This window comes from Eublepharis macularius, chromosome 18 (genome assembly GCF_028583425.1).
Source record: "Eublepharis macularius isolate TG4126 chromosome 18, MPM_Emac_v1.0, whole genome shotgun sequence".
Lineage (NCBI taxonomy): Eukaryota > Metazoa > Chordata > Lepidosauria > Squamata > Eublepharidae > Eublepharis > Eublepharis macularius.
In genome coordinates, this window is record NC_072807.1 from 24561585 (window position 1) to 24574161 (window position 12577).

General features: G+C 46.7%; 1 protein-coding gene across 1 annotated transcript in view; it reads left to right on the top strand.

The window, feature by feature from the left end:
* WDR93 (WD repeat domain 93) overlaps positions 1–11452 on the top strand; it is a 33637-nt gene extending 22185 nt beyond the window's left edge. Inside the window, exons 13-18 of the mRNA XM_055002664.1 lie at positions 775–979; positions 1761–1821; positions 3554–3710; positions 5233–5410; positions 8121–8242; positions 8908–11452. Of these exons, the coding sequence (XP_054858639.1) occupies positions 775–979; positions 1761–1821; positions 3554–3710; positions 5233–5410; positions 8121–8220 (701 nt within the window). The 3' untranslated portion in view covers positions 8221–8242; positions 8908–11452. The remainder of the gene's footprint in view (positions 1–774; positions 980–1760; positions 1822–3553; positions 3711–5232; positions 5411–8120; positions 8243–8907) is intronic.
* Positions 11453–12577: the final 1125 nt, after the last annotated feature.

A 12577-nucleotide genomic window follows, 5' to 3' on the forward strand; every position in this document is an offset into this window, starting at 1 on the left:
AACTAGCCCTGGGTGGCCCAGAAGGCATGTCCTAAATGAGCTCTGTTACATGCAGTTATGAGAGCTAAGCAGCTCTGCTTAGAAGCAAGTGCCATTTTATCCAGTGGTGCTTACACCCAGGAAAGAGTTTTTAAGTTTGCAGCCCTAGGATAGGTTTCACTTAAATCAGCAGTTCTTCAAACTGAACTCCAAAGAACCTGGGCCTTCCCCAGAGACTTATCAGGGATTACTTAATGAGAAGATCAGTATTGGCAGACCATGGCTTGTTCTTTTCTCCCTGCAATAAAAAACCACACGGAGCTGTTGGTGGGAGTGTGTGGGTGCGTGGGTAGAAGGGTCCCTGAAGGCAGACAATGATAATAATAATAATAACAACAACAACAACAATAGTACACTTATATACTCCTCTTCTAGACAGATTAGTGCCCCATTCAGAACAATGAACAAAGTCAGTGTATTATTATCCCCACAACATAGCTGGGGCTGAGAGGAGTGACTCACCCAAGCTCACCTGCTGAGCTCAGTTCAGTTGAGGGCTTCGAACTGGCAGAGTGCTGACTCGCAACCCAACCACTTAACAACCATGCCTCATAAATCCCTGCCACGGCAATATTTATTTGACTAACAGTAGACTTGTGACACATTCAAGGTGTAACAAAGCTGTCAACTCCTTTCCTGCCCATCAAACTAGCAGGAACCAGCCTCAGCATCTTCTTTAGGAGTGCCACACTGTCGTTTCTGTCCTCACCATGCCCTTCTGGCACCATTCCCTAGGGTTCCCCTTGTTGGTGACCATGCTTCCAAACGGGTACGTTATCCGCAGCATCCGGTTCATGCCACTGCCTGGCCATAAGACGCTTTCTCCCCGCAAGGTCTCTCCTCGTGCCCAAGTGCAGCTTCTGGTGTTGTGTACGGATGGGTCTGTCCACCTGATTACCTCCGAGGGCAAGGAGTTCAGCACCAAGCTACTGGTATACAAGTAAGGCATGTGCCTGAAGGACGTTTTTAAGGGGGGGGGGGCGGTGTTCTCATGCAAGGGAACGCTGGAATTCAGGCCCTCCAAGGAAAATAGCACCACATACCTGGTCTCCCGGCTGAATGGGGAACTACATGTATGTATGTATGCATGCGTGTGTGTGTGTGTATGTATGTATTTGTTCCTTCGCTCCTCGGCCCTGTAAGGCAGTGCACAAGTACGATGAAAATGCAAAACATCACAATATTGATACACATCCCCCCCCGTTTTCCCCGAACAGTGAGAACATCCCAGAGCAGCACTTCTTGGGCTTGGTTTGCTTTGGATGAGGGAGCACCAGAGATTTCTGGTGCTTTTGGGTGGAGGGGAGCATACCATATTCTTTCTTTTCAAAATTACAAGTAGAGCACAGGTGGATGCAAAGGTATACCCTTACAGGGCAGCAGATCTACTGCCCCACAAGAGACCTCCAAAAGAGATCCCAGCAAGGTGATTCACTTCTCAGCAGAAAGCCATGAAAAATCTGTGCTGTTCACACGAGTCCTGCTTCTTCCTCTCACCCTTCTTCACTACCGTTCCCTAATTCCTGTTCGTCATTCTGCATCAAAAGCAGATGAGCACACCTGTCGCCCTCCTCCTCGCAAATATCAGTCTTTCCTTTTGCTCCCCACTGATCTGACTATTGTTAGAACACCCACGGTGTTCAGGTACCCCAGGCATCTGAGGCTAGACCCACCTGTCTAGATGCAACAAGCAAGACTCCAAATTTGGGTTTCTTTTACAGGCCGGAGGATCCAAATCAGACCACCAGCGCCGTAGCAACTGTTCCATCCTTAACCAATGCGGTGAGTGTTTCACGTTGCTTCCTTTGAGATCTCCTGAGCCCTGGAACGGTGAAAAGTGGATATTGGCCTGTGAGAGATTAATTTTTGGCTTAGGTGAAAAGAGAGCAAGTCAAGTCATGTGGGCAGGATGATAACAACAGCAACAACATTTGATTTATATACCGCCCTTCAGGATGACTTAACGCCCACTCAGAGCAGTTTACAAAGTATGTCATTATTATCCCCAGAACAAAACACCCTGTGAGGTGGGTGGGGCTGAGAGAGCTCCTAGAAGCTGTGACTGACCCCAGGTCACCCAGCTGGCTTCAAGCGGAGGAGTGAGGAATCAAACCCGGTTCTCCAGATTAGAGTCCTGCACTCTTAACCACTACACCAAACTGGTGAACCCCACACTGTTAAATTATTATTTATTTAAAACATTTCTTTGTCTCCTTTCCACTCCAGTTAGGCCCCCAAGGGAGCAAACATCAAATCCTTTCAACCTTAAAGAACATTTTAAATAAAGTGTATATACAATAATTTAATAAAAATACCAAAAACAAGGGAGGAAGGCTAGTAACAGTTACTGGGGGTAAGGCCAAACAAAACAGTCTTCACCCATTGGTAGAAGACAGCGAGAGAGGGAGACAGGCGAATCTCCCTGGGGAAGGAGTTCCAAAGTTTTGCCGCCAGGACTGAGAAGGCTGTTTCTTGGGTTGCCTCCTGGCTAGCCTCAGATGGCTGGGGCCCCTGAAACAGGGCCTCCAAAGATGACCAGAGTGGACAGGTAGGTTCATACGGGAATAGGCATTCCTTCACGTGTGCTGGATCCAATCCATTTAGGGCTTTAAAGATCAATACCAGCACGTTGAATTGGATGCAGAAACAAATTGGTAGCCGGTATACAAAGAACAAGACTGGAATGATGTAGTCTGTACGACCTATTCCAGTCAACATCTTAGCCTCAACATTCTGTACCAGCTGAAGCTTCTGGACAGTCTTCAAGGGCAGCCCCATATAAAGAGCATTGCAGTAATCTAAATATTACCAGTGCACACACCACAGTGGCAAGATCTTTCCACCCAGAAAGGGCTGCAGCAGCTCACCAGCTGAAGCTGGTAAAAGGCACCCCTGGCCTCCACTCCATCTGTTAATCCAAAAGGAGCAGCCAAGCTCAAACCTGCTACTTAGGGGGGGGGGGGGTGCAGTCCCATCCAGAACAGAAGATACTTGTGGGTATAGCATGGATGCTGCTGAGAGGTCTGGCCTTTAGAAGCATGCGGGAAAATCAGAGGCACATTAAAACTGAGAACAGGAAGTGGAAGATATTGTTAGACTCTAAAAGCATGCAAGGACTAGGTTGTAGATCATGGTGTTTTGGTCAAAGGCGGAGCTGAAGCGGCTCTAGCGAGATAGAACCTTCATGTTCAAAGTCGGTACCGCTGTGAATGCTAGCAACTTTGGGGGGAGGGGACTGCTGGGGGAAGCTCTTTCCTTCACACCCTACCTATGGACTTTTCCAGGGCATCCAGTTGGACTAGATGGACATTTAGTCTGATCCAGCAGAGCTGCTCCTCCTCTCTTAAACTCCATGCTGCTCCAGTCTGAGCTGCTCTCTGGACCGCTGTGCCTGCAGACACAACCCTGATCTCCCTAGAGAGCTCATAAGATCTATTTCCTGCAGGAAGTGGCTATAGGAGCGATGATTGGCTGTCACAGCAATTGATCCACAAGTCCCTTTTTGCTGTTCTAGGTGCTGACTTGCTCCTGGGACGGCACAGTCAGCCTGACAGACACCGAAACAGAAGCGACCGTATGCCACTTCATCACTCCATCTCCCTGGAAAGTAGCAACTCCCTGGCAGCCCATTTTTGCTGTGGATACTGATGGCCGATACTTGATCCTCCAAGGTAGGGCCTATTCACAGCGGAAGGGAACAGGGAGAGTGGGAAGGAAATGTCTCAAGCATCTCCCCCACTCTCCCATCTCTCTTTCTGAGGGTCATTTTCGGCTCTTCCTTACTCATTCCACATTCAAAGAGATGGCTAGATCTGGCTACCTCTGCCCTTTCTGTTCTGCCCCACTCCTGCTGAAATCAGGGCCATGTGTTGCTCGTTTTTGGTCTGGACTCCTGTCAGCTCTCCCATGAACTCCTCCTTACTTTTGGTTCATAAGAACTGAAAGCAACATGAGCAACACTCTGGAAAAACCCTTCCCTCACCACCTCCCAACAGTGCCCTTTTCTATTTTTGCCCAGTTCCCTTTAACATAGGGCACCTCCAAGAAGGAAAACGTAGAGATAAAGCTAGCGGAGACTTTCCAGGAACAATACACTAAACTCACGGATTGGTGTGGAATCTCCCTAGGGACTTCTCAAAGTGGTTGTGTTTACTTACAGCAGGGAGGAGACTTCCCTGTTTCAAGGACAATTTTTTCAGGACAGACACTCCGCCAAGTGCCATCCAAGGTGTTTTCCACACGGGGACAGTCTTGGGTGGTTTCCCCATTACTGCTGCGGCTGCCACTTCAGCACAATAGCAAAGGGGCTTTCACATGGCAGATTTCTCTGCATTTTCCCTGCCCCATTCCCTCCCCCATGGTGGCCGTCCCCCGCCCCCACATCTCTAGGGGGCTTTTTATTTCTTTTTAAACCAGCAGTTGATAAATCAGAGAGAATCTGACAGATGGTTCTAACATTGTAAAACGATCATGTTCTAACATTCGGTTGGATTCTCTGAATTCCCAGCTTTCATTTAAAAATGTAGGTCTCGTGTCCCATTGGTTGCCCCAGTTGAGGTGGGGGAATGGCTGCCTTGGAGAGCAGGGAAAGGAAAATTGTGCTGATGTCTGAGAAGATCCAGACTTTCCTTTTCACATGGCTTTGCTTGACCTTTCCCCAGACATTCCAGCAAAGCAGATCTGGCAGAAATCTCAGGAAAAAATGGGGGAAATCTGGGAGGGACGTGGAAGCCCCATAATGTTATGGGGATGTGGGGGGAAAACTGCTTCTCAGTAGTATCCAGGGCTGGGCGAACAGCCTGTGTGTAATTGACCCAAATCTCAGTCATTCCTAAGTGGGGTATAGATGTGGTTTGTCTCTCTTACCCCCAGCAGGGATAATAGGAGATTTGCAGGGGACAATTTATCTTGGGAAAACAGTGCAGAGTGGGTGGGCGGGTTTGAACATCTCCTCGGTAATCCAGTGGCTGATTTTAAATAAAGTTTGAGGAGGAGCAATGGCTCAGTGGTAGAACATTGGCTCGGATGCAGAAGGTCCCAGGTTTGCCAGCATCTCCAGTTAAAAGGATGAAGTACAGGTGATGCAAAAGGTGAGATCCTAGACAGCCAGTCAGAGTAGATAAGACTTACCTTGACAGATCAATGGTGTGATCCCGGGGAAGGCACCTTTGTATGTTTTTTCCCTGCTTTCAGGGGATGAGCAATCTGGAAACATTAAAATAGAGACCGGAAGCCACCGAAGCACCATCTTTCTGTTCGACCTCATGTCCTGCTCATTCGTGAAGACTTCCTTGCAGGAAGATGAGTGTTCACCTGACTCTTTAGAGCACCTGCCTTGGGACAAGCGATGCGACCTTTTCCTAAAAAACAGGTAAGCTTCTTGCATGAGAAAAGATCCAGGGGCTATTCTGATTGGTGGTGTGGAATATCCTCTGGAAATGTCTTGGGGGAACAATCATCGTGGGAAGCTTTGGACTCTGTCATGCATGTAAGCCTTCCTCAGGGCATCAGGTTGGTTGCTGTGTGAAATGAGGACTAGATGGACCTGCAGTCCGATCCATCAGAGCTGCTTACATTCACCGTTCTTTCCCTGATCTGGAGCAGCGTCTCTACCTTACAGCATTAAAATAAACCCTTTCATTGGCGTAGCCTGAAGGACAGCAGGAAAACATAGTTCCACAAAAAGTGTAGCCATTCGTTGCATAATTTTGCAAGTCCAGGGACCTGAGATGTGTTCTGTCACATTAGCAACGGAAACCAAAAGTACTGAGATTGTGGAATTCACTTCCAGTGGACACAGTGATAGCCATGAGCACAGATGGCTTTAGAAAGGGATTAGACAGATTCATGGAGGATTGGTCCATCAGTGGCTACTAGCTATGGTGACTAAAGGGAACTTCTGTTTTCAGAAGGAGTAGACCTTGGAATCCCAATGCTAGAAGGTAACATCAGAGGACGGCCTCAGCCTCTGTGCCCTTTGCGTTGGCCCTGTATGGTAATTGATTCACCACTGTGAGACAAGATGCTAGAATAGAGGAACTGCTAGTCTGACCCAGCAGGGCACATTTTACATTCGGATTCCTGTGAATTAGTTCTCATGCTTTCCTTTTGTCCTCAATGCTGTTCCAGTGCTGTTCTAGGTTGTATAGCCACATGGTACCATTAAATGGGGGTGCTGTTTCAGACTTCATCAGGGAGACAGTGGTATCCTCTCCAGATGATCTGCTTTCACTTTACCATCATATTTTGGATGGTGGGAAGTGCCGTCAAATTGCAGCCTTGAAAACTCCCGTTGGGTTTTTGAGGCAAGAGATGACCAGAGGTGCCTGCCTCTGTGCAGCAACCCTGGACTTCCTTGGTGGTTTCCCATCCAAGTACTAAGCTGGGCCAACCCTGCTTAGCTTTCGAGAGCTAATGAGATTGGACTTGCCTGGGCCATCCAGGCCAGGGCATACTTTTAATACTGCATTTATCCAGCTAGTTCTTGTTCCTGGTAGGTGCAATTCTAACACATGGTCACTGGATGGCACTGTGACATGAGCTTTAAACAACATTTGCCATCTCTTGTATACTTTATCAACTTACTGTTGTTTTACAAAATACTATTCTGTGTATGTATTCAAAATGTTGTACCATAACACACACCCAATAAATTAAAAAGAGGAAATGCACGTAATTCACCCTTTCCCCTCTGATCCTGGGAAGATTGGAAGCAGAGAAACAACAGGCAGTGGCTTGGCAGTCAACCTTTTCCTTGCAAACTTTTTTTTTTTTTTGGTATGCATGCTTTGCAGAAGTTTTTTTCCAAAAGGGTTTTCATGTGTGTGTAGTATCCATGTAAACATGCATTAGGAGTCCCCTAGGAGAAGGGGAGTGGCTTGGGGGTGATTTTTGGAACAGAAAAGCAGCAGGCAAGGCAAGTGATGTCAGGCTACATAGACCTCCATTCTGATCCAGCTGGGAACCTCTAATATAAAATACTCTCCTGTCTCCTTTTCTGCTTCCTATGATCTCCTGCGTTTCAGGTAGGAAAGGACCGTTGGTGTGCTGTAATGTCTATTTAAGCAACATTACAATTGGGAAAAGATAATATGCATTTGTACGTAACAGTTGTTTCAGCTCCACTTCAGAAAAATTATCTGTCTCATCCAGTATTGTCTACATGGCTGGCAGTGGCTAATCACATTCCTGGCAGAGTGCAGAGTTCGAACCTGGAACCTTTTCCATGCCAAAGGCACTATATAGTCTGGGAACAGGCTACTTGAAGGATTGTCTCCTCTTGCTTGAATCTTTATACGAATGGAGATCTTCATTTGGGGGAAGGTCTCTCCTATAGCGGTGCCTCAGCTGTGGGATTCCCTCCTTATATATTCATATTCACCAGCCGTCGTCATAAAATCTTTTAGGTGCCAGGCTGCACCTGCCCTGTCTTCCCATATTTTTAGTAGTGATTGACTATATTATTTATTTAGAAGATTTATATCCCAACTTTCAGCCCAATCAAGGCCTCCACGGTGGCTAACAACTAAAACCAGAGTAGTATAAAAACACACCGTGTGGTCTATGGTTTTGTGCTGTTGCTGCTGAGTTTTTATCATTGGTTGATTTTTATTTGTCACCACTTTTATTGATGTCCTTCTGAACTGAATGCTCAGAAGGTGCCTTGAAGCAGACAAGTGGGGTATAAATGGCATGAAGTCCATTTTCCATCAGGCAGGCTTCAGCCAGCAAGAACTAGGCCGGAGGTTGACACAGTTGAAAGACAAAGAGCCGTTTACGCAAGACCCTCTTGGCATATTGCCACTCTGCTCCCAAGGGTAGCCGCTAAGAAAGGTCTGTCTTGATCTCACTATTTTGCCCTGAAATCTACCTTGCAGAGTTCTTGTGGGGATTACGGAGAGGTTGAAGAACTTGGAAGTGCTCTATAAATGCAGAGCAGTATTAAGCACCGGGCCAGAGAGCCCTGTCTTGAGTCACTCCTCCTCGCTTAACCATCTGGCGAGGAGCAAATGAGCCATGGTCGAGTGGGCTCCATCTGGAAGTCCAGGAAGCTGGAATCTCCATCTTTGTCTCTTTGCCAGTTTGCAGCGGCTGTCGGTGATCAGCCAGCAGATCCCCGAGTGTTGGAGCCAGCTGCAGAAGTACGCAGCCACCTTGGAAGGGGAAAGCCAGGAGAACTGAGAGAGCGGCAGCAGAAGCCAAGGTGGGATTTTCATTCCCAGAGGGAGAGGTCAAGTTTGCAGCTGTCGGTTCCTTCCCAGTCCTGCTGGCTGTGAGTGGGTGGGAGGCAGTTGCCTACCCTCTTCCTTCTTTCTCCCCACACAAAAGAAAAAAGAAAACCTAGGAAGGATGAGGTCCCTTATTCCCTACTGAGCTCCTGGACCAGTTGGCATTACAACAATGCCCTTGTCTCATTGCCCTCCAAGCCCTCACCCCTTTATGTCAGATGTTCTGAACACTTGAAATGCGCATTCTGTCTCATAGGTACACATGCACACACTGCCAGTACAATCCTGTTCATGTGTTCCACAAATAAGTCCCGCGGAATTCAGTGGGGCTTGCTCTGAGATTAAGCATGCATAAGATTGCATCGTAAGCGATGATGATGATGATGATGATGGTGGTGGTTTTTATTAGCAAAAGACCCATGAATTTTCGCGTGCAAAAAGACAGTTGATATGTATTGAGCCAGGAATGTGGAGTGTGGGGGTGGGGAGGCTTGCTTTCCCAAATCTGCCCCCCATCCCGTCCCCCAGACTGAACATGAGTCCTCTTTCTTGGTTGCTCAAAAGTTTGACTGTTTAGCTGACATTACATCTTCCTCTCCAGTCGGCTTGTTCAGCTTTTCTTTCCTAATTTCTTGCCTAGGCGGTGCTGAAGATATTTAACACTAACTGGAACAGCAGGGTCAAAGGACACACCCGTGAGGTCTGCTCTGTGCATCAGATGGATATTCAGCACGGGCCCCATCCGAGGCATCCAAGCTGGTGCTTCATAAGTCCCGTCCCTGAGCATTAACTTGGCTGCTCTGCCCTGTTTACCTTTGCATCCTTTTAAAAATAGCATCTCCTTGCTTGTACGTGGTAAACAGCCAAACCCGAGAGATGAGCACATCCAAATCAGAAAGAGACGGTCACTTCCCCAGGCCTTTGAGGTCTCAAAGGGCAAAGACCTGTTAAAATGTAGTCAATGTCAAAGAAGGACAACAGAGAAGCTGACTGGAAATCCTGGAGACATGAGCCAACCTGCTGAGGAAGTGCAGAGGAGATGCTACAGAAAATAGATGACATTTTTGCGTCAAGGCTTTCCTCTCTTTTTTCTTTCTGTTTCCTCCTGTGCTCCGTCCCTCTTCAGATTGTGAGCTTGCTGATGGGGGCTATGATTTTTGACACCTGGCACAATTTTTAAAAACCTTTTAAAATAATAGAGGTCCCCACAATAGCTTTATTAAAAAATGAGTTTCTTACACACTAACAACTTACAGATGAGAATGAAAGAATATGGTTCATATGGCTTCCTGTTTCAGGACTTTTGAATGATGGAGACGTCGGCATAACTACTCATCCACTGGTGGTGACTTTTATTATTTCCCAAATCATTGTGGACCACTCTCCGGCCCCAGTCATGGTTTTGGATTCTTAAGCCTCTTTTACAGTGTTTTTTTTTCTCAGGAGATCTCCCTTCTACAGCGGAAGCGGGTGTCCTCAGTGAATTGTTTGTGAGGACCAGCAACCTTGAAGAGGTTGCCGTTTTGCAGATGAAATGCTAAAATCCCTTGCAGTCCACCAGAGAGCAGCCGAGAGCTGTAGACAAAGCCAGCAGCGCCCTCCAAAGCCTGCAGTCCTTTCTCCAAAACATCTGGAGTCAGAAGCACAATAAACCACCAGCAGTTTTCTCTTTTGTGTCGAACTGGATGTGCTCCTGATAAAGTACCCAAAGGCTTCCTAAGCCGTAGGACGCTGCTTTCTTTTGTGTTTTAATGAGACCCCCGTATGTTACGATATTCATTTATTTAATTAAAATACACATTCAACCTGCCCTTTTAAAAAAAAAATATTCTGAGGTCATTTACAACATTACATAAATAAATAAAGAAATCAAAATTATACATGTAGATGAAAAAGCTAGCTGTACGGATAAAAATTTACCAGGATGGCAGTGCGATCACTAAAAGCAGCAGTGAAATAAAAGTAGCAGCGCTCTGTGTTTAAAACCAGCAGTGCTGCTTCACTCAATGTGAAATCAAACGGTGGGATTCACCGCCCATGGAGGTGGCGATGGCCACCAGCCGAAATGGCTCGAAAGGGTGAAAAGAGGCCCGTCAGTGGCTACTAGCCGTGGTTATGGAAGGGAACCTCCCAGAGGCAATATACCTCTGAATAACTTGGCCTCTGTGCCTTGTTTATCGGCCCTGCAGGGCAGCTAGTTGGCCACTGTGTGAGGCAGGATGCAGGATTAGATGGACCGATTGTCTGACCCAGCAGGGCACCTCTAATTTTTCTAGTAAATAGCGAAGAAACAGGCAGAGAAAAACAGTAGTACTCTATTTATTTGTTTATTAATTTTATTTATATCCGACTTTACTCTTCTATGGGGACCCAAAGTGGCTTACATCGTTTTCCCCTCCTCCATTTTATCCTCACAACAAACCTGTGAGGTAGGTTAGGCTGAGTGTGCGTGATCGGCCCAAAGTCACTCAGCAGACTTCCATGGCAGAATGGGGATCCGAACCTGGAGTGTCTCGCGCTTTGCTGTTCTGGAAACCTCAGAACCTTCTCAACCTCACTACCCTCTGGATCCAGCCCTGGACATGTTAGAAAATGAAGTAAGCAACCGCGTAGAAGACTGAAGAAGCATACTGCCTTGAGCAGCATGAGCAGTTTTGGGGTTCTCCAGAGTAGATGGAGAAGTTAATTTGGGGATGCTCTAAGTTTGCCCCCTGTTAGCACATTCTCTTTTGCTCAAGGCTTGCTCTCCTCTTAATTTTCTATAGTGGGAAGATGAATATGATTTAAATCCTCTTCCTGACTATAACAGCTCTCCTCCATCCCGTCCACGCTGGATGATTACTTGTGTGAACGCCCTGCTCGCTATTGAACAATATTGAGGCTATATTTAACACAAGGAAGGGTTATTACAATATTATCTTGTTCCGTAATGGCTCGCTCTGAACCACAATGCTAAGGTTTAATTAAAATTGCCAATGTTTCCTCAGTGTGGGATGCCCTTTTTTTTTTTTGCCATTCTGGGCTGTAGCAGCAAACACAGAGGTGGGGCTTGGCTTTCATTATGGCTTATTAAGGGGACAAGGAGAGACGGACCAGCCGCTTGGCACGGGGAGGGGATTAATGATTTTGAAATGACACAAACAATACAGGAAAGGAATGACCATGTGCTGTTCTCTGAATGGGGACAAAAGGAAGCCAGCCTAGTTGTAATGCCGTTTATCTTCTGGGCTGTTTTCTGAAGTGTGTCCGAAAGATGCCACAGTGTCATGGTGTTTGTTTAGACATATGCCTAAGGCTTTTGTTTTAAAAGCAAACTTGAAAATGTCACGTATGAACAAGGTGAAGGTATGCTGTCATGTGGATAGACTTCATCGGAAAGCCAAAGCTGGTTGTGGCTGTCTGTTAAAAAGTGTAAACATGAGTTTGCGACAATGTAATGTGCGGAATGGCCTTCAGACCCTGGGTCAGCAAGGTTTTGCATCAATAAAGGCAGACTCTGCATTTATGTACATCTACCCCCCTCCAATGGCCTTAAAACTCTACGTTTGCCAGAAGAAATGTATTCGTTGTTCCCCTTGAAGCACAAGACAGGTTAATCTATGTTCCTGAGAAGGGCCGTGTGGTAGCATTTCGGAAGCTGATGAGATCCTGGAACTCATGCGGAACATGGGTAATAAAATCATTCCATTTTGCTCAGGAATGCAGCAAAAGTGTGCGTGGGGAGTGCGAGACATGAGTTTTCAAGAAAAATAATGGGATCGCTTTGTCACTCTTCCCCGACAATGGGGGGAATGTAATATATTTCCCATTAGTTTACATAGAGTTCTCTGTACTGGAGCTTTTGAAAAGCGGAAAAGGGGGGGAAAGTCACATGCAGAAGGAACGGGAAAGGGCCGGCTGTGGCACAGACACCAAAATAGGCTTCAAATTGCACCCCCTGGGAGGGGAGGCATTATGCTCTGTAGGGTGAAAAGAGGGCTAATGGCATTTGTTTCACCTTGTCCTTAATACAGTGTTTGGCGTGGCTGCCCCTGTGTTTTTCTTCCCGTTTTGCTCATCAAGGATTGCCGGGATGCCTTTGAATGAGTGGTGGGGAACAAGCTGAATCAGCAAGCAGAGCGGCTGTGGCAGCAGCAGGGAAGGCAAAAGTAGCTGTACAAGATGCTTTATAATCAAAGGAACCAGAGCAGTTACCTTTTGGGGACCAGGGGTGGGAGGAAGACATGTCGTGGGACCGTTGGCTGATTCACTGTCTACTCTCGCTTTTGTTCCATTGAAAGATACGTTTATAACCCTATTCCAGAGAGGCG